The sequence below is a fragment of the Benincasa hispida genome, chromosome 11, assembly GCF_027475165.1.
Source record: "Benincasa hispida cultivar pf3 chromosome 11, pf3_genome.v1.1, whole genome shotgun sequence".
NCBI lineage: Eukaryota > Viridiplantae > Streptophyta > Magnoliopsida > Cucurbitales > Cucurbitaceae > Benincasa > Benincasa hispida.
Genome location: NC_143488.1, coordinates 69,062,242 through 69,076,857, shown reverse-complemented (window position 1 = coordinate 69,076,857; position 14,616 = coordinate 69,062,242). Strand labels below are relative to the sequence as shown.

General features: G+C 27.7%; 1 protein-coding gene across 1 annotated transcript; it reads right to left on the bottom strand.

The window, feature by feature from the left end:
- Positions 1–3: 3 nt before the first annotated feature.
- On the bottom strand, positions 4–8,067 carry LOC120091166 (DNAse I-like superfamily protein). The gene is made up of 11 exons (XM_039049057.2): positions 7,772–8,067; positions 7,000–7,091; positions 6,814–6,898; positions 5,264–5,323; positions 4,857–4,926; positions 3,847–3,951; positions 1,585–1,960; positions 1,294–1,496; positions 1,101–1,209; positions 859–1,016; positions 4–748 (listed from the first exon to the last, which is right to left on the bottom strand). Exons 2-11 carry the CDS (start codon positions 7,027–7,029, stop codon positions 481–483), a joined length of 1,464 nt encoding a protein of 487 aa, XP_038904985.1. The 5' UTR covers positions 7,030–7,091; positions 7,772–8,067; the 3' UTR covers positions 4–480.
- Between the last annotated feature and the right edge of the window lie 6,549 nt (positions 8,068–14,616).

The window sequence follows — 14,616 nt, the reverse complement described above, 5'->3', positions numbered from 1 at the left end:
CAGTTAGTTAGAATATGAACATATACTTGTATGAAACTTGCCGTTAAATATAAACATGTTAGAATAGATAAATCCAGGGATGCAGTCATCATTCTTCCCATTTCCCATTTTTTCTAGCTTTCTTATATACTTCTGCTGCCCACCCAACTTTTTATCATTAACATTCCCAATTATATATCTACAAATTTCTCAAAAAACTATATCAAAATTTTGAGCTTGACGCCCACATCTTGCTTGATTTGATTCCTTTTCCTTAAACAAAATAAAAGAATCACCAGACTGAAATGTATGGTTGACCCACAAGCACGATTTATGTGCTTCATAGCTCAAGCACTTGAGATCTATCAGTCACCACGCCTACTGTTGATTGGTCGATGGCGGCCAGATTGGCTATAGCCTTAAGCTTGCAGCTTTCAGTTTTCAGCTGTTGGAAACTTGGAAATCAAATATACATTGGTTACTTTCCAAGACTAGTTACGGTTACTGAAGGGAGGTGTCAGTCGTTTCCGCCCTGAGCAAGAGTTCTTCAGCTTGGATTTTGGCTGTACATAAAGATGACAAGGCAGTGTCGATTGACGGTTTTGTTGCAGCAGCAATGTTAGAGTTGGCAGTTGCCAGATTTTTGTTTGCCAAGTCAACTTGGACTGAAAACAGTGAATAAACAGGTCTGTGATCTGAGAATCTAGACTCCCCTCTAACATACCACATCTGCTTCATTCCTACCCCTCTCCATAATATCCGATCGCACCTATCAAGTGTTCGATAAAAAGAAACCAATCAGAAATATTTACCCTTCTTTGCAGGTTAATAAGCTTCATCTTTTGCAGGTGAGATTTTGCAAGAATTGACAAAACATACCAAGCTGGAGTGCGGCGTTTCTCTTTGGATGGCTTGGAGTTGGAGGTCAATGCAACATAATGGTCAGAATTGGTGATATATTTGTAAGTTGGAGCAAACTGTATTCTTCCTTCTTCCCACCCTTTAAACACTCGACCAGCTCGTTGCTCTAACCTTAGCTGCCAAACATCAAATAAAAAGAAATCAAATTTTAAAGTTCAGAATCTAGTTGATTCAAAGTTTCCATCCGGAATCAAACTCACCTGATCTTTCTCTAGAAGTGCCTGCCAATCGTTTTTTCTAAGAAGCTCGTGTGTTTCCCCACAGCCAGTCAAAAGCCGATAGTTCAGATCCCCAAGCCAGATGACCTTGCTGCATATACATTGTTGTTAGAATCATACGAGCGGTTTGATTTGATCGAGTTAATAGGAAAAGAAGAAAGGGAAGGGAATTTACTCATGATCCAATATGGTCTCAGGAGGAGGTGGCTGTGCTCTAGTTGTAGCTCTACAAGAATGTGAAAACCTAGTTTTCTTCAAAATTTCACTCACATCTGAGTTTCTTTTTACTTCATCACCTTCCTTCTCCCCAGAGGTCAAATGGGTGCATACAAAGCAAAATGTTGTTTGGTTCAATGTCATGCTAATGGACACAGATCCCTATCAATGCACCACAAAACATCATTCGGGTTCGACTTGAACTCGATTACTCCGAGTTTTTTTATATATATACATAATTATAGCTTACCTTGTTACCAAGAAACCCCATAACGCCTCTTCCGACGTTGGAGACCTTCAAATTCGAGACGTGTTTATAAAGATTCGCTCGAACCCACACACACAAGAAAATGCCCACCATCTGTTTGCTTGCTGCAAGACAATACCGTCGCTGCATTGGGTTACCGGGCGAAAACACCCCGGTTTCATTGTCGTCTTCTAAAGCGAGCAAGTCGGAGAAACTATGCCTCGGCTTCTGGGGCGCTTGCTGCTGGTTTTTTGATGTCGGAGAATCAACGTCGTCGGTGTTGAGGGCTTGGTGGATGAGGGATAGCCACTGGGCAGCAGGGCCACTATCTCCCGCCCCAAGCACATTGCCTGCATTTAGGGGCACGATTTCTTGGAACCTATTAATAAATATTACAGAATTAACTTACAAAACATTGTTGACTTTCAATAGCAATCTCTCATGAAGAAGTCAAATTTTAAATTCAATTTATTAATTTTTAAAATTCATTATTAGGATTTCCACAATAATTAAACATAGTCTACATCCTACAAATCTTATTTTCAAAGCATTTCATTTTCAGCCGACTCTCATTTTCCTTTTTTTTTTTTTTTTTGCTCTGAAATGCCCCTAACATATGAATTAATTCAAAGATCTAACAAATCTTCCCAAAAAAAAAAATGTCATTTTATTTTCTTTTCAAAGACAGAGTGACAAGAAAGTCTTTTCCCCTTTTAAACAAAAAACTTCCCTAGTTTTACATTGTTTTGAGACTTTGAGTTTCAACCAAAAACAAAAGTTAGAAAGAGAAAGGCACTAACAAAATGGGAAGTTCAACTAACTAAACAACAACCGCTCACGGTGGCGCGTGAGCAGCTAGAGAGATAAGGAGAGGAAAGAGGGTTGGTGGGCAGTAAGTTAGTGATAGGCAATATATTGAAATGACTCTTCAAGTACACAATTCTAGGGAATCATTATACTTTATTAAAAAAAACAAATTACCCACTTTTTCAATGTTAAGGGTGTGAGTAGAGGCTCGGTTTTGAGTAAATTACAAAGCCGAAATTTAGAGGTAGAGTAGAAAAGTTTAACGCTTCATTTTGGGTTGTCATAGTTTTTAAAATAATTGTTGGCAACTATGTTTTTAAAAAAATCAGTCATGAAAATGTGTATGTTAGAGTGTTTGAAAAATAAATACAAAATATCTTATTTTAGATACAATAATGAAAAATAAATACAAAATATCTTATTTTAGATATAATAACTAAAATAGACTTATAATATTTTTTAATTTAAAATTTAAAATAACTGTTTAATATGATAAAATTTGTTCGTTATAGATCAATTTTTAAATATTAAGAAAAATAGCTTTATTTTAAAAAAAAATCAATATGGTATATTTTTTTATAAAAAATTGATACATTTAACTTATAAAAAATAGAAAACATATTTGATTATGTGAGAAATAGATAAATATATAAAATAAATCTTCTTTTTAAAATATAAAATTGAAAACTAAATATTAATTAAAAATAATACTTGATTTTAGGAAAATCTAGAAATTAGTAGGATATTGCTTTTAAAGTAGACGTAAAATTAACGTTTTTTAAAGTGATTTTAACTTATTTAATTAAATATGTTTTACCAAACGCAAAAAACTATTAAGATTTTTTTTTTCAAATGACTTTTTGATATAGCTAACCAAACGTAGGCTAAGTCTCGTTTCATAATAGTTTATTTTTTCGTTTATTAAAATTAAATTTGTAAACACTACTTCAACTCATAGATTTATTCAATTTGTTATTCACTTTTTTCCGATACTTTCAAAAACAAAGTTAAGTTTTAAAAACTAAAATCAGTAGTTTCTAAAAATTTGCTTTGTGTTTTGAATTTTGACTAAAAATTCAAATCCTCATATTAAAAGGTGATAACAATAACCAGTAACAAAAAAAAAATAAAAAATAAAAAATAAAAAATAAAAAATAAAAAATTGTTAATGAATGAAACTTTAATAAATCATGTTGCAAGAAGTTTGAATAGGAAGGATGCAAGTTTAACAAGTCAAGCCTGAGCTTGGTAAACCTTTGCCTTCAGTCAAGAATTAGACTTAAGAAGTCAATTCATGCACCAAAGTCCTCAAATAATATTACCAAATTAGAATTTGCACCTCAATTTTTTTTTTATAATGACAAAAGGTTTAAGTGTTTTTTTTTTTAAAAAAAAGATCATCGATAGATTGAAAAGAAACAAACACAATTTTCAAAAAATGAGAAAGAGAGAGCATACCCAAGAACATAAATGTCAATTGAAGTTGGAGAGTTGAGCCAATCCCTCAAGTTCAAGCCATCCTTTGGTGACTTTCCTCCCACATTCCATGTTCCCACCAACATCCTAATTCCCCCAATTGAATCCAAAAACAATAATCTTAGTGCGTCGAGAAAATTTCTAATACTACAATCATATCATACGATTTCATATTATATTTATCGAAATTTAAAGTATCAACACATACAATTCCGCTTTTTAAAAAAATACAGAAATTAAAATTATCCTATCTATTTCGATTTATAGATGTATCATATGTAAATAGATAGAATTGTTTGATTCTTATATATTTTTTCGAAGGAAAAAAAAAACCCTTCTATATGATGATACAATTTTTTTTTTAAAAAAAAATGTCCACTTACTATTTTTAATTTTATTAAACAAAAATTATTAGAGAAACTAAAAACAAATACTAAACCCTAAAAAAAGTTAAGAAGCTAAAAAAAACATGAAGTATGAAATTCAAAAATTAGAGAAGCAAATTAAAGACTCATTTTCTTTTTCAAAAAATTTGGTTACAAAGCACTTTTAGTCCCTAAATCTTGGTGTATAACAATTTAGTATCTATCCTTTAAATTTTGTAATAATTTAATACATGAACTTCATAATGTAACAATTTAGCCTCTATACTTTGAAATTTGTGACAATTTAGTTTCTATTAAAAACTAAGAATTTAATGATTTCATGCATAAATACATCATTAAACTAATTAGAGACTCAATATTTTGTAAAATATAAAGTTTACATCATGAAATATTAAAAGTTAACATCTAATATTAATAAATTTTTTACGTGAGAAACTAAATTGTTAAAATTTTGAAAGTATAAAAATTAAATTGATACATGAAATCACTGTAAAATTGAAAATACAGACACTAAATCGTTACAAACTAAATTTCAGAAACAAAATTGTTCCTCTCGAAAAAGGCTCAACATCAAAAATGATTTTTAACCAAGAAAAAATTAATTACCTCAGGTCAAGAGATTCACTGTGGGGCTTAGCTTTAAGTCCACTTGTCTTCTCTATTGTCCACCTTTCGACTAGATATTCAAGAGACCCAATCAGAAACAAACACGTGGAACTTACATATAAAATAACAAAAACCCTAGAGCCTATACTCTGCAAAAGTCAGGACTACACACTAAGTCTTGCACCCGAATCCTCCACCGTCCACGTGGCACAGATCCCAAAGACGGCAGAGTTTTTCAACTCTATTTTTTTTCATGATGGGTTATTAATTAAAAGTCTTTTCTCTTTATTGTCCACTGATCAAATCAGGTAAATTGATCTGACGGTTCGGAAGTGCCTGAGATCTGTAGAAAATTATTATTACTGCGACGCTGCACAGTAAATTATTTAAAAGAAAAAAAAAGTTACCTCCGATATCTTCTTCCGGCACGACGGCGCAGCGGTCTTGATCGGAACAGCTCCTCCTCTCTATTAAACAAAAAACCAAAACGACAAATCTAACTAAAAATTTATTTAAATCGAACCGATCAATCTAAAACCCATTAGAAATTTTATTAGTGTAACCATTTACACTGTTGTGATTCGATTCGATAACATTTTCGTTTTTGAATTTTGTGCTTGCTTACTTCAATTTTTTTTTTTTTTTTTTTTTTTTGTTATGGTTTCAAATTAAATTTTCAGCTAAATTTCAATTAAAAGAATAATTAAACTTAATTTCCAAAAACTACATAACTAAATCGTTATCATTTCTAGATTTATTCTATTTTAATTTTTACAATTTTAAGTGTTTTGTACTTGTAAATGTATTTGTTCGTTTGAAATTCATCCGTACATGACTTGTAAAAACTACACGAAATCACAAGTTTATTCATTAAACTTTAGAAATGGCATCTATTTCATCCCATTCGCTTCAAGTCATTGAATTTTTAATTATATATTATTGTTTTAAATTCAATTGAGGCATGAAATTTAAATTTAAATTTATTAAACAATTAATTTTTTAAAATTTCGAAAACATTAGAAACCTTATAGGCACGAAATTAAAAGCCCAATCATAAAGGCATAACAGACACAAATCTAAACTTTTCAAAACTAAAAATAAGTCTCTGTTATTAATTTGTGATTATCTTTTACCAAAAGAAAAAGGCTAACATATAAATTTTTTTTTTTTTTTTTTAATCAAGATATTCACTTAAAGCTTTTTTTTCTTGAAAACTCACTTAAAGTATTTTTGTTAACAGAAATTTATTGTTGTTATTATTATTGCTATTATTATTATTATTAAATTGGGAATTATTTTTATTATCTTAAAAATACAAAAATTAAATTTATTCATTTAAAAATATATAGACTAAATAAAACAAATCTTAAAATACAAAAACTAAAATAGTATTTTGAATCTAAAAATTACTCTTGTGGAGCATATTTTTAAGAAACCATCAGTAACGCAAATTTCAAACTTAAATTTGAAAATATGATTAAAAAATTGTTGAACGAGGCCCCAAAATTCCCCAAAAGACAGCTTCAAAAGCTGTCATTGACTAGATTTTACATATCAAGGTAATGCAAAATGTGAATTTTATTAAATTGTTAACAGATAATTTTGAAATTATTAAATTTATCATTTTAAAATTAGTCCAAAGCTTAATTTTAATTGTTTGTAACTTTTAAAATTGCAGTAAATTTTTTTACAGATGTAGCAAATGTACAACTATTTAAAAATTTAAAAAAAAAACCAGATTAAATTTTACTATTTTATATAAATAATTTATCTGATTTTTCTATTTTTAAAAATCCCCTAAAATAAATTATAAAACTAAATATTAAAGTCATACAAAAATAATTTAAACCTTTTCTAAGTTTCAAACATGTCCTAAAATCAGTTAAAATTCTCTTATATTTACTTTTAACATGAAAAAATTAACCTCAAGTCTAAGTTAAAATTCTCTTAAATTTACCTTGAGTGACGAAATCGGACTGAAAACCATGCTTGTCGGCCGGAAAATTCAGCCAGTTTCTCGCAACAACCCTGGGCCACGACGACTACGGCGGAGAAACAAGTCGACAAAACATCATAAGCAAAACCCAAAAAACGACATGTCGGAAAATTATTCAATCTCCATCCTTAAATAACAATCTCTTACCTTAAAGATCTTCCCTCGTTTCATTCCCATTGCTCCGTCGCCGTCAACCGAATCTAAATCCTTTTTCTTTTTTTCCGGCCAAAAACCGCCGACTAAAACGGCGGAGGCCAATGATTGCAAAAATATCCAATTCATAAATTAGTAATGAATGGTAATATATTTTTTTCCTTTAAAAAAAAAAAATCTAAAAGTAAGTAATTAAAAAAAAAAAGAGTAATTAAGTGGTTGATTAATAATAAAATTGCAACTGGGGTTTGAAACAGACTTTAATTATTATTGTTTTAATTAACGTTTTCAACGGTAATATAAAAGATCCAATTGCAGGAAAAAATGGAGACAGCCAGCCTCCGGCAAACAACCAAAAACAGAGAAAATGAAATATCAATAAAATAGTACACAAAGAAATTTAATTAAATAAAATTAAAATTTTTTTAATTGAATTTTCAGCAACCCATTTCAGATCTTATGAAGATGCTCAAATCCCAGTTCCCAAAAAGTTATATTTTTTTCTCGGAATTCCAACTGGGATTTTCTCGGGAAAAGTTCCTGAGAAAATTCCTTCTATTGGAAAATTTTCTAAAAGAAAATTATGGATTGCAATAAAATTTGACTGTATTTATGTAAAAAAAGAAATTGCAACTCAAGAAAATGATGGGATTGGTTAAAATGGTGAGATCAGAAGAGGAACAAATAAGTAAATAAAATTAAGTAGAGAAACTAATGAAGGTAAAAATTAGGAGAATTGGGAGTGGGAAATTAATTAATTACTTACCGAAGAAAGAGGGTAATTTTTATTTCAAGAAGACATGGTGGTTGAGATGGAGATTAGTGGAAAAAGAGGGGTGGTGCGGCGGCCGGAGGAGGAGATGGGGGCGGAGGAGAGGGCGGAGGAGAGGAGGTTGAAGGCGGGGATTTGAGGTGTAATTGTAAAGTAGAAAGAAAGGGGAAGTAGTTGGTGTTTGTTAACAAGTATTCTAAAAAAATGGTTTTGTTTGTTTTGAAAGAGAACTCCCACTGCTGCTTCTCTTCTACTACCTTTTATGCAAAGGCGACGCCTTATTTTATTTTATTTTTTTTAAAAAAGAGACATTATGATATTATATATACATACATTGAATGGTTAAATATTTTTTTTTATCAAAGTTTTAGATCTAGTTTTAATTTGATTTGGAGAAGTCTAGAAGTTTAGATGATTAGTTCTTAGGTTTTTGAGTTAAGTTTCAATTTAGTATCTTAATTTTAAAATATTATAATTTTCCTCTTAACATTTGAATTTATTTCAATTTAGTTATTAAGATCAGAGATTTACACTTTTAACCTTGATTTTCATTAAATATTCATTTTTTATTGTTTGTATTAATGTATATTAATAAATTTTAAACAACTTAATTAATTAAGTTTCACTTTTTTCTACATTTTTTTAAATAGAAAAATTTACTTCATCATTGTTTTAAACTAATTAATAAACATTGACACCAATGATTTAAAATGAGTATTTACTGAAAATTTTAAGTTAAAAATGTAAAACCTTGATACTTATGGACCAAATTGAAACAAAACTCAAATTTCTATGATAAAATTGTAACATTTTGAAACTTATAGATTAAAATGAAACCAAAATCAAATCTTAAATATTAAATGTGTAATATTTTGAAATCTCGAGACCATATAGAAACTATACCCAAAACCTATGACCAAAAATGTATTTTCCTTAAATATTTTATAATAACATGGTTTAAATATTGATTTAGTTCTTCTATTTTTTTTCTTTCGGTTCATTTTGGTTCTTCTTGTACTTTCAACTTCAATTCATTTTAGTCTTTAAACTTTCAAAGAGTGATTATTTTAATCTCTAAAAAATAAATAAAATTGAAAATGAAAGGAGCAAGATGGTTACTTTTTTCAAAGTACAATGACCAAAATTAACATTTTAAAAGTACACGAGTCAAAAAGAACAAAATTTGAAAATGTAGAGACCAAATTGGTCACTTTTAAAATATGGAGAACAAAGTAGTATTAAATCTAATTACATTTATAGTGCCAACATGAGTATAACTGAAGTATAGTATTTATATTGTTAAATTTGAAGTTAGAAGTCCAATTCTAGCTATTTGTCAAAATAATAACAATAATAACATTTATAGCTTTGTTTTGGAGGTAAAAATAACTAAATTGTTAATTATCTTTTTCATTAAAATTGTCATTGACATTGACCTTTCGATATATTCATAAAATTGAAAAATCAATATTCTAAACTTGCTTTTAAATTAATGACATGTCTTCGTATTTTTTGTTTTCAACTATATTTAGTTTTTAAGGTTTGAGTTTGATTTTAATTTAGTTATTAAATTTCAAAATGTTACTAGTTTACTCTTAAAATTTAAGTTTTATTTCAATTTGGTCCATAGGATTTAAAGTTTACACTTTTAACTTTTAATTTTTCACTCAAATACTCGTTTTATGTCTTTGCCGTTGATGTCCGTTAATTAGTTTAAAATAATTTTAAAGTGAACTTTCAAATTTAATTTTAATTACGATAAAAAACAATGAAACTTAATTAATTATAATTATAAGAGTTTTTTTAATTAATTAATAGACATTAACACTCGAGACATATAATTAAAATTTAGTGAAAATATGAGATTAATAGTGTAAATCGTGAAATCTAAGGATCAAATTAAAATAAAACTCAAATCTCAAATGTAAAGCTACGACATTTTGAAATCGAAACTAAAATAAAACTAATCTCACAATCTAATGATTAAAAGCATAACATTTTGAAACTTAGACCAAATAAAAACTAGGCCCATAATCTATGAGATATTTTTTCTCCAGATTTTAATTATAGTATTCCATACGTTTTGGATAACTATAATTGTTTTATATTTTAGTAATTATGAGAATAAGAGATTGAATTTTCGACCTCATTCGTTTCATTTGTAAATGATCGTTCTATTTAAAATCTTATCACAAAAATAAAACAGTGAAAACCACGTGCAAACTAAACTAAAATGGAAAGTACACACATAGTTAACTAGAAATTCTGACTTTCTTTCTTTTTTTTTTCTTTTTAAAAAATTATTATTATCAACCAATCTTTAACATTTACCAACGAAAATTGTATAATTGAAAAATATGAAACAAAAAAATAAGACTAAATTTAGAGAAACACATGGGACTAAATTGAAAGGTAGTACGAAATTAAAAAAAAAAAAAAAAAAAAACAAACAAACAAAAAAAAAAAAAAAACCAAAGCATATATAAACTATTGACTTTTATGTGAATAACAATGTTGTTATCCCTTAATTTTATATATAATGTTGTAATCATCATAATTAGAAATAAGTAGCAATAACAATTTAAACTTTAATATATATATAACAATTATATATGTGAATACGAGTCTAACTCAATAATAATAGACATGTATCCTTTCATAGAGATTGGACGTTCAAATCTACATACTTCACATTTAATTCACTAAAAAAACAATTACATTTAAAAATAAATTTTATGTTTGATCGATTTATCGATATTCACACCTTCATGAGAGTTTCTAATTAAACTGTAAAGCAATAAAGTTTAGAGTTAATAAAATCAAGTGAGTATAAATTAATTATATAAAGAACTAAATCGTTATGTATAGTAATTTTTTTTAATGACATGTAGGGTGAGAGAATCAGATCTATAATCACGATAATATATGTTTCATGTTAGTTGATTTATGTTTGTGTGGACTTATTCGTAATTATATAATCAAGAAGAAGTTTAAACTTTAAAAAAAAAAAAATTAAAATCAAACTTAGGCTCAAATATAGTGTAAATTAATACACTAAGAAAAGTCATACAAATGCTGTATTTGAAAAATGGAAAGAAGGTAAAATCTGTGATTTTTTTTTTTAAAAAATACATATTAACTATATATGTCATGAAATGATATTTTTCTATAATTAATCAATCATTATTAAGTTTAATATTCGTTTTTTCTACATTTTTTTTTGTCTTGGCACATCATTTTATTTTTATTGAATCCAATACAATTTTGCAATTAGACATAATTGTTTTTTTTTTCCCTTTTTAAGAATAATTTTGCATCACTCTATCATTGTCAGCATTTCCCTTTATATGTATCAAAGAAAATAATTATTTCACTTTAAAATAAAATAATTTAAAACAAAAGAAAATTGAATGGCTTTAAATCAACAAGTACCATATGATTTACAATAATGATTATAGCACTCTCTTATTTTCATTCATTACCCAAATGTACTTTCAGCCTCATATAGTTCTTTAATTATTACTTTATATTTAAAAAAATTGCAAGTGCAATAAGATAAATTTGGAAAATAAAATCCAACGAAAACATAACGTTTCAAAAAATATCTATATGTTCAATAGTATGCGATTGTTTTTAGTCGAATATTCCACTAAACTCATTTTAGATATTATATTAAAGCTAAAGTGTTGGTCCTTAGGGGAAAAAATAATAGTACATCTTATGAAGGGGAAAACACTACATTGATATAAAAATTGCTTTTCATGCATTTTGTCTTTAAATTGAATTTAAAGACAATGCATGAAAAGCAATTTTACCAAGTCAAAATTTAAAGACAAAATGTATGAAAAGCAATTTTACCAAGTCAAAATAAATTAAGTCAATGTTTGTCGTTGGCGGTGCCTTAAAGTCATTTAGAAAAAAATCTCCATAAAATAAATATATTAACATCATTAAAAAAAATAAATTAATTTCACGTCTACTTTAAAAATATTCTACTCCTAAAATCAAGTAGGATTTTTAATTAATATTTATTTTTCAATTTTATATTTTAAAAATAAGATTTATATTATATATTTATTTATGTATCACATAATTAAATTTATTTTTCTATTTTTTATGAGTTAAATGCATCAATTTTTTTTTTTAAAATGAAAATTTAATTTTATATATAGTACATGTTGAATTTTCCTTTGAAATGTACTAACTTTCTGGTAGAACAACACTGAGAAAAGATAGTCAACAAATAAAATTGTATTTTAAATATTATAAATATTATAAAAATAAATAGATCTTATTGCTCAGTGTCCTAAAAATCATGTGTTAATTTTTATTTTATCTATGTGCCTTGTAGTTATTCACTAATTTTCATATTATTAAATTTTCATTAGTTATTTTATAATTTTAATTTATTATTATATTATATTATTATATATTTATTTTATTATTATATATTTTTTCTTCATATCCATTATGCTCCATTGTGCTCCTCAATTTCACAACACATTATCAACACGAACTCTTGTTGCTTCCATCGCTGAAGGTGGATCCTAAAGATAGGTCGAGTTTTTTTTCCCTCTTTATTATAATTAATAAATTAAATATTATTTTTCATATTTTGTACATATTAAATATCTAATATAAATATAATATTTTGTGATAGTGTTGTCATGACAAACCTTACGAAATTAGAATTTGTAGTCATTGACAATAATGACAATAATTATTTGACATGAGTGCTCGATGCTGAAATTCGCTTGGATGCTATGAACATGGGAGAAACAATTAAAGAAAGAAATACGACATCCAGTTAGGACAAAATAAAAGCTATGATTTTCCTTCGTCTTCATCTCCACAAAAAATAAAAAAATGGAGTATCTTATAATAAAATATCCCCGTATCTTGTGGAAAAATTTGAAAGAAATGTATGATCATAAAAAAAAAAAACAGTTATTCTTCCTAAAGCTCATTATTAGTGGATGCATTTAAGGCTATAAGATTTTAAATCAGTAAGCGATTACAATTCCACATTATTTAAAATCAGTTCAAAATTATTGTTATGTGAAGAGACAATTACTGATGTCGATATGTTAGAGAAGACATTTTTTATATTTCATGTCTCGAATATGCTCATACAAAAACAATATCGAGAGAATGATTTTAAACAATATTTTGAACTAATTTCATGTCTTCTCGTGGTCAAACAAAATAATGAGTTATTGATGAATAACCATAAATCTCGACTAACTGGAACAACACCATTCCTTGAAGTGAATGTTGTGAATGTTAATAATCGTGGTCGAGGTCGTGGTTGTGGTTGAGCTTGTAACCATGTCAGAGCAAGAAATAATTATTATTTTCGTGGTGGTCGTTCTAATCTTTCAAATTTCAAAAGAGCCACACAAAATGATGATCACAAAGGAAAAACTCCACAAGATAAAAGTTAAAAAAATGTTAAAAATAAATGCTTCCGACGCGGAATAACTAGGCATTGACACATACCTATCATACGTCAAAACACTTAGTTGACCTCTATCAAGCCTCCCCGAAGGAAAAAGAGAAAAATGTGGAAAAACTTTGTATACTAGGATAATGATATATTTGACCCATCCCATATGGCAAATTTGGATGTAGCGGATTTCTTTGAATCTCCCAAATAGAAGATTGACACAGTTGATGGATTTTTTTTTTTTAATTTTATTTTTTACTTTGAGAATATCTAGACTTAATGTTGTTGTTGTAGGTTTTTTTTTTAAAAAAAAAAAAATATATATTTTCATGTTTTCTAGTAACTTTTGTATATTTTAATTGTTGTTTTCCTTATTTTCTTTTAATAAAGAAACGTGAATTGTTTTCATATGTTGGGTGATTAAAAAATGGGCAAATAAGATCTATGTCTACCTAACAATGCAACCACTCATACAAAACTTACAAATAAAAAATACTTTTCTAAATCGACAATGCTGAAAACAAAAGTAAATACAATATCAAGTTCTGCAAACTTGATCGAAGGTTTTGGAAAAACAAAGATTATTTTGCCTAGAGGAACAAAATTTACAATTTACATTATATTGTTCTCTAGTTAATCAAAGAGAAATCTTTTAAGTTTTAAAGATATAGTTGCAATGTTTATTATATTGAGACCGATAGTAAGAATAATGTGGAATATCTATATTTATCTCTATTGTCTCAAATGAAAAATGTATATTGGAAAAGTTGCATGCTTTATCATTTGGATTGTATTATACTCATGTACGGGTAATTGAAACATACGCAACAATGAACCTGAAGTTCATGAATCCACATATATTTACTATTTGGCATGATAGATTTGGTCATCCAGGGCCTATAGTGATGAGAAAAGTCATTGAGAATTCAAGTGGACACCCATTGAAGAGCCAAGAGATTCTTCAATCTAATGAATTATCATGTGATGTTTGCTCTCAAGGAAAATTAATAATTAGACCATCAATAGATAAAGTGGGAACTGAATCACTTGCATCTTTAGAACGAATTCATGGTGATATATGAGAACCTATTAACCAACGAAGTGGATCGATTAGATATTTTATGGTATTAATAGATGTATCTAGTAGATGATTACACGTGTGCTTATTATCAAGTCGAAATCTTGCAATTGCAAGATTACTTACTCAAATAATTAAGTTAAGAGCACAATTTTCTGATTATATAATTAAGACTATTCGTCTTGATAATGCTGGTGAATTTACATCCTGAGCTTTTGATAATTATTGTATGTCAATTGGGATAAGTGTTGAACATCCTATAGCTCATGCTCATATACAAAATAGTTTAGCAGAATCATTTATAAAACGTTTACA

Excerpts from the sequence above, each read along its gene's own strand:
- LOC120091166 (XM_039049057.2), bottom strand. The coding sequence starts at position 7,029 with ATGGGAATGAAACGAGGGAAGATCTTTAAG. Across the intron at positions 6,899-6,999 it reads AACGAGGGAAGATCTTTAAG|TCGTCGTGGCCCAGGGTTGT; the intron begins GTAAGAGATTGT and ends TCTCCGCCGTAG. Across the intron at positions 1,497-1,584 it reads TGGGGTTTCTTGGTAACAAG|GGATCTGTGTCCATTAGCAT; the intron begins GTAAGCTATAAT and ends GTGCATTGATAG.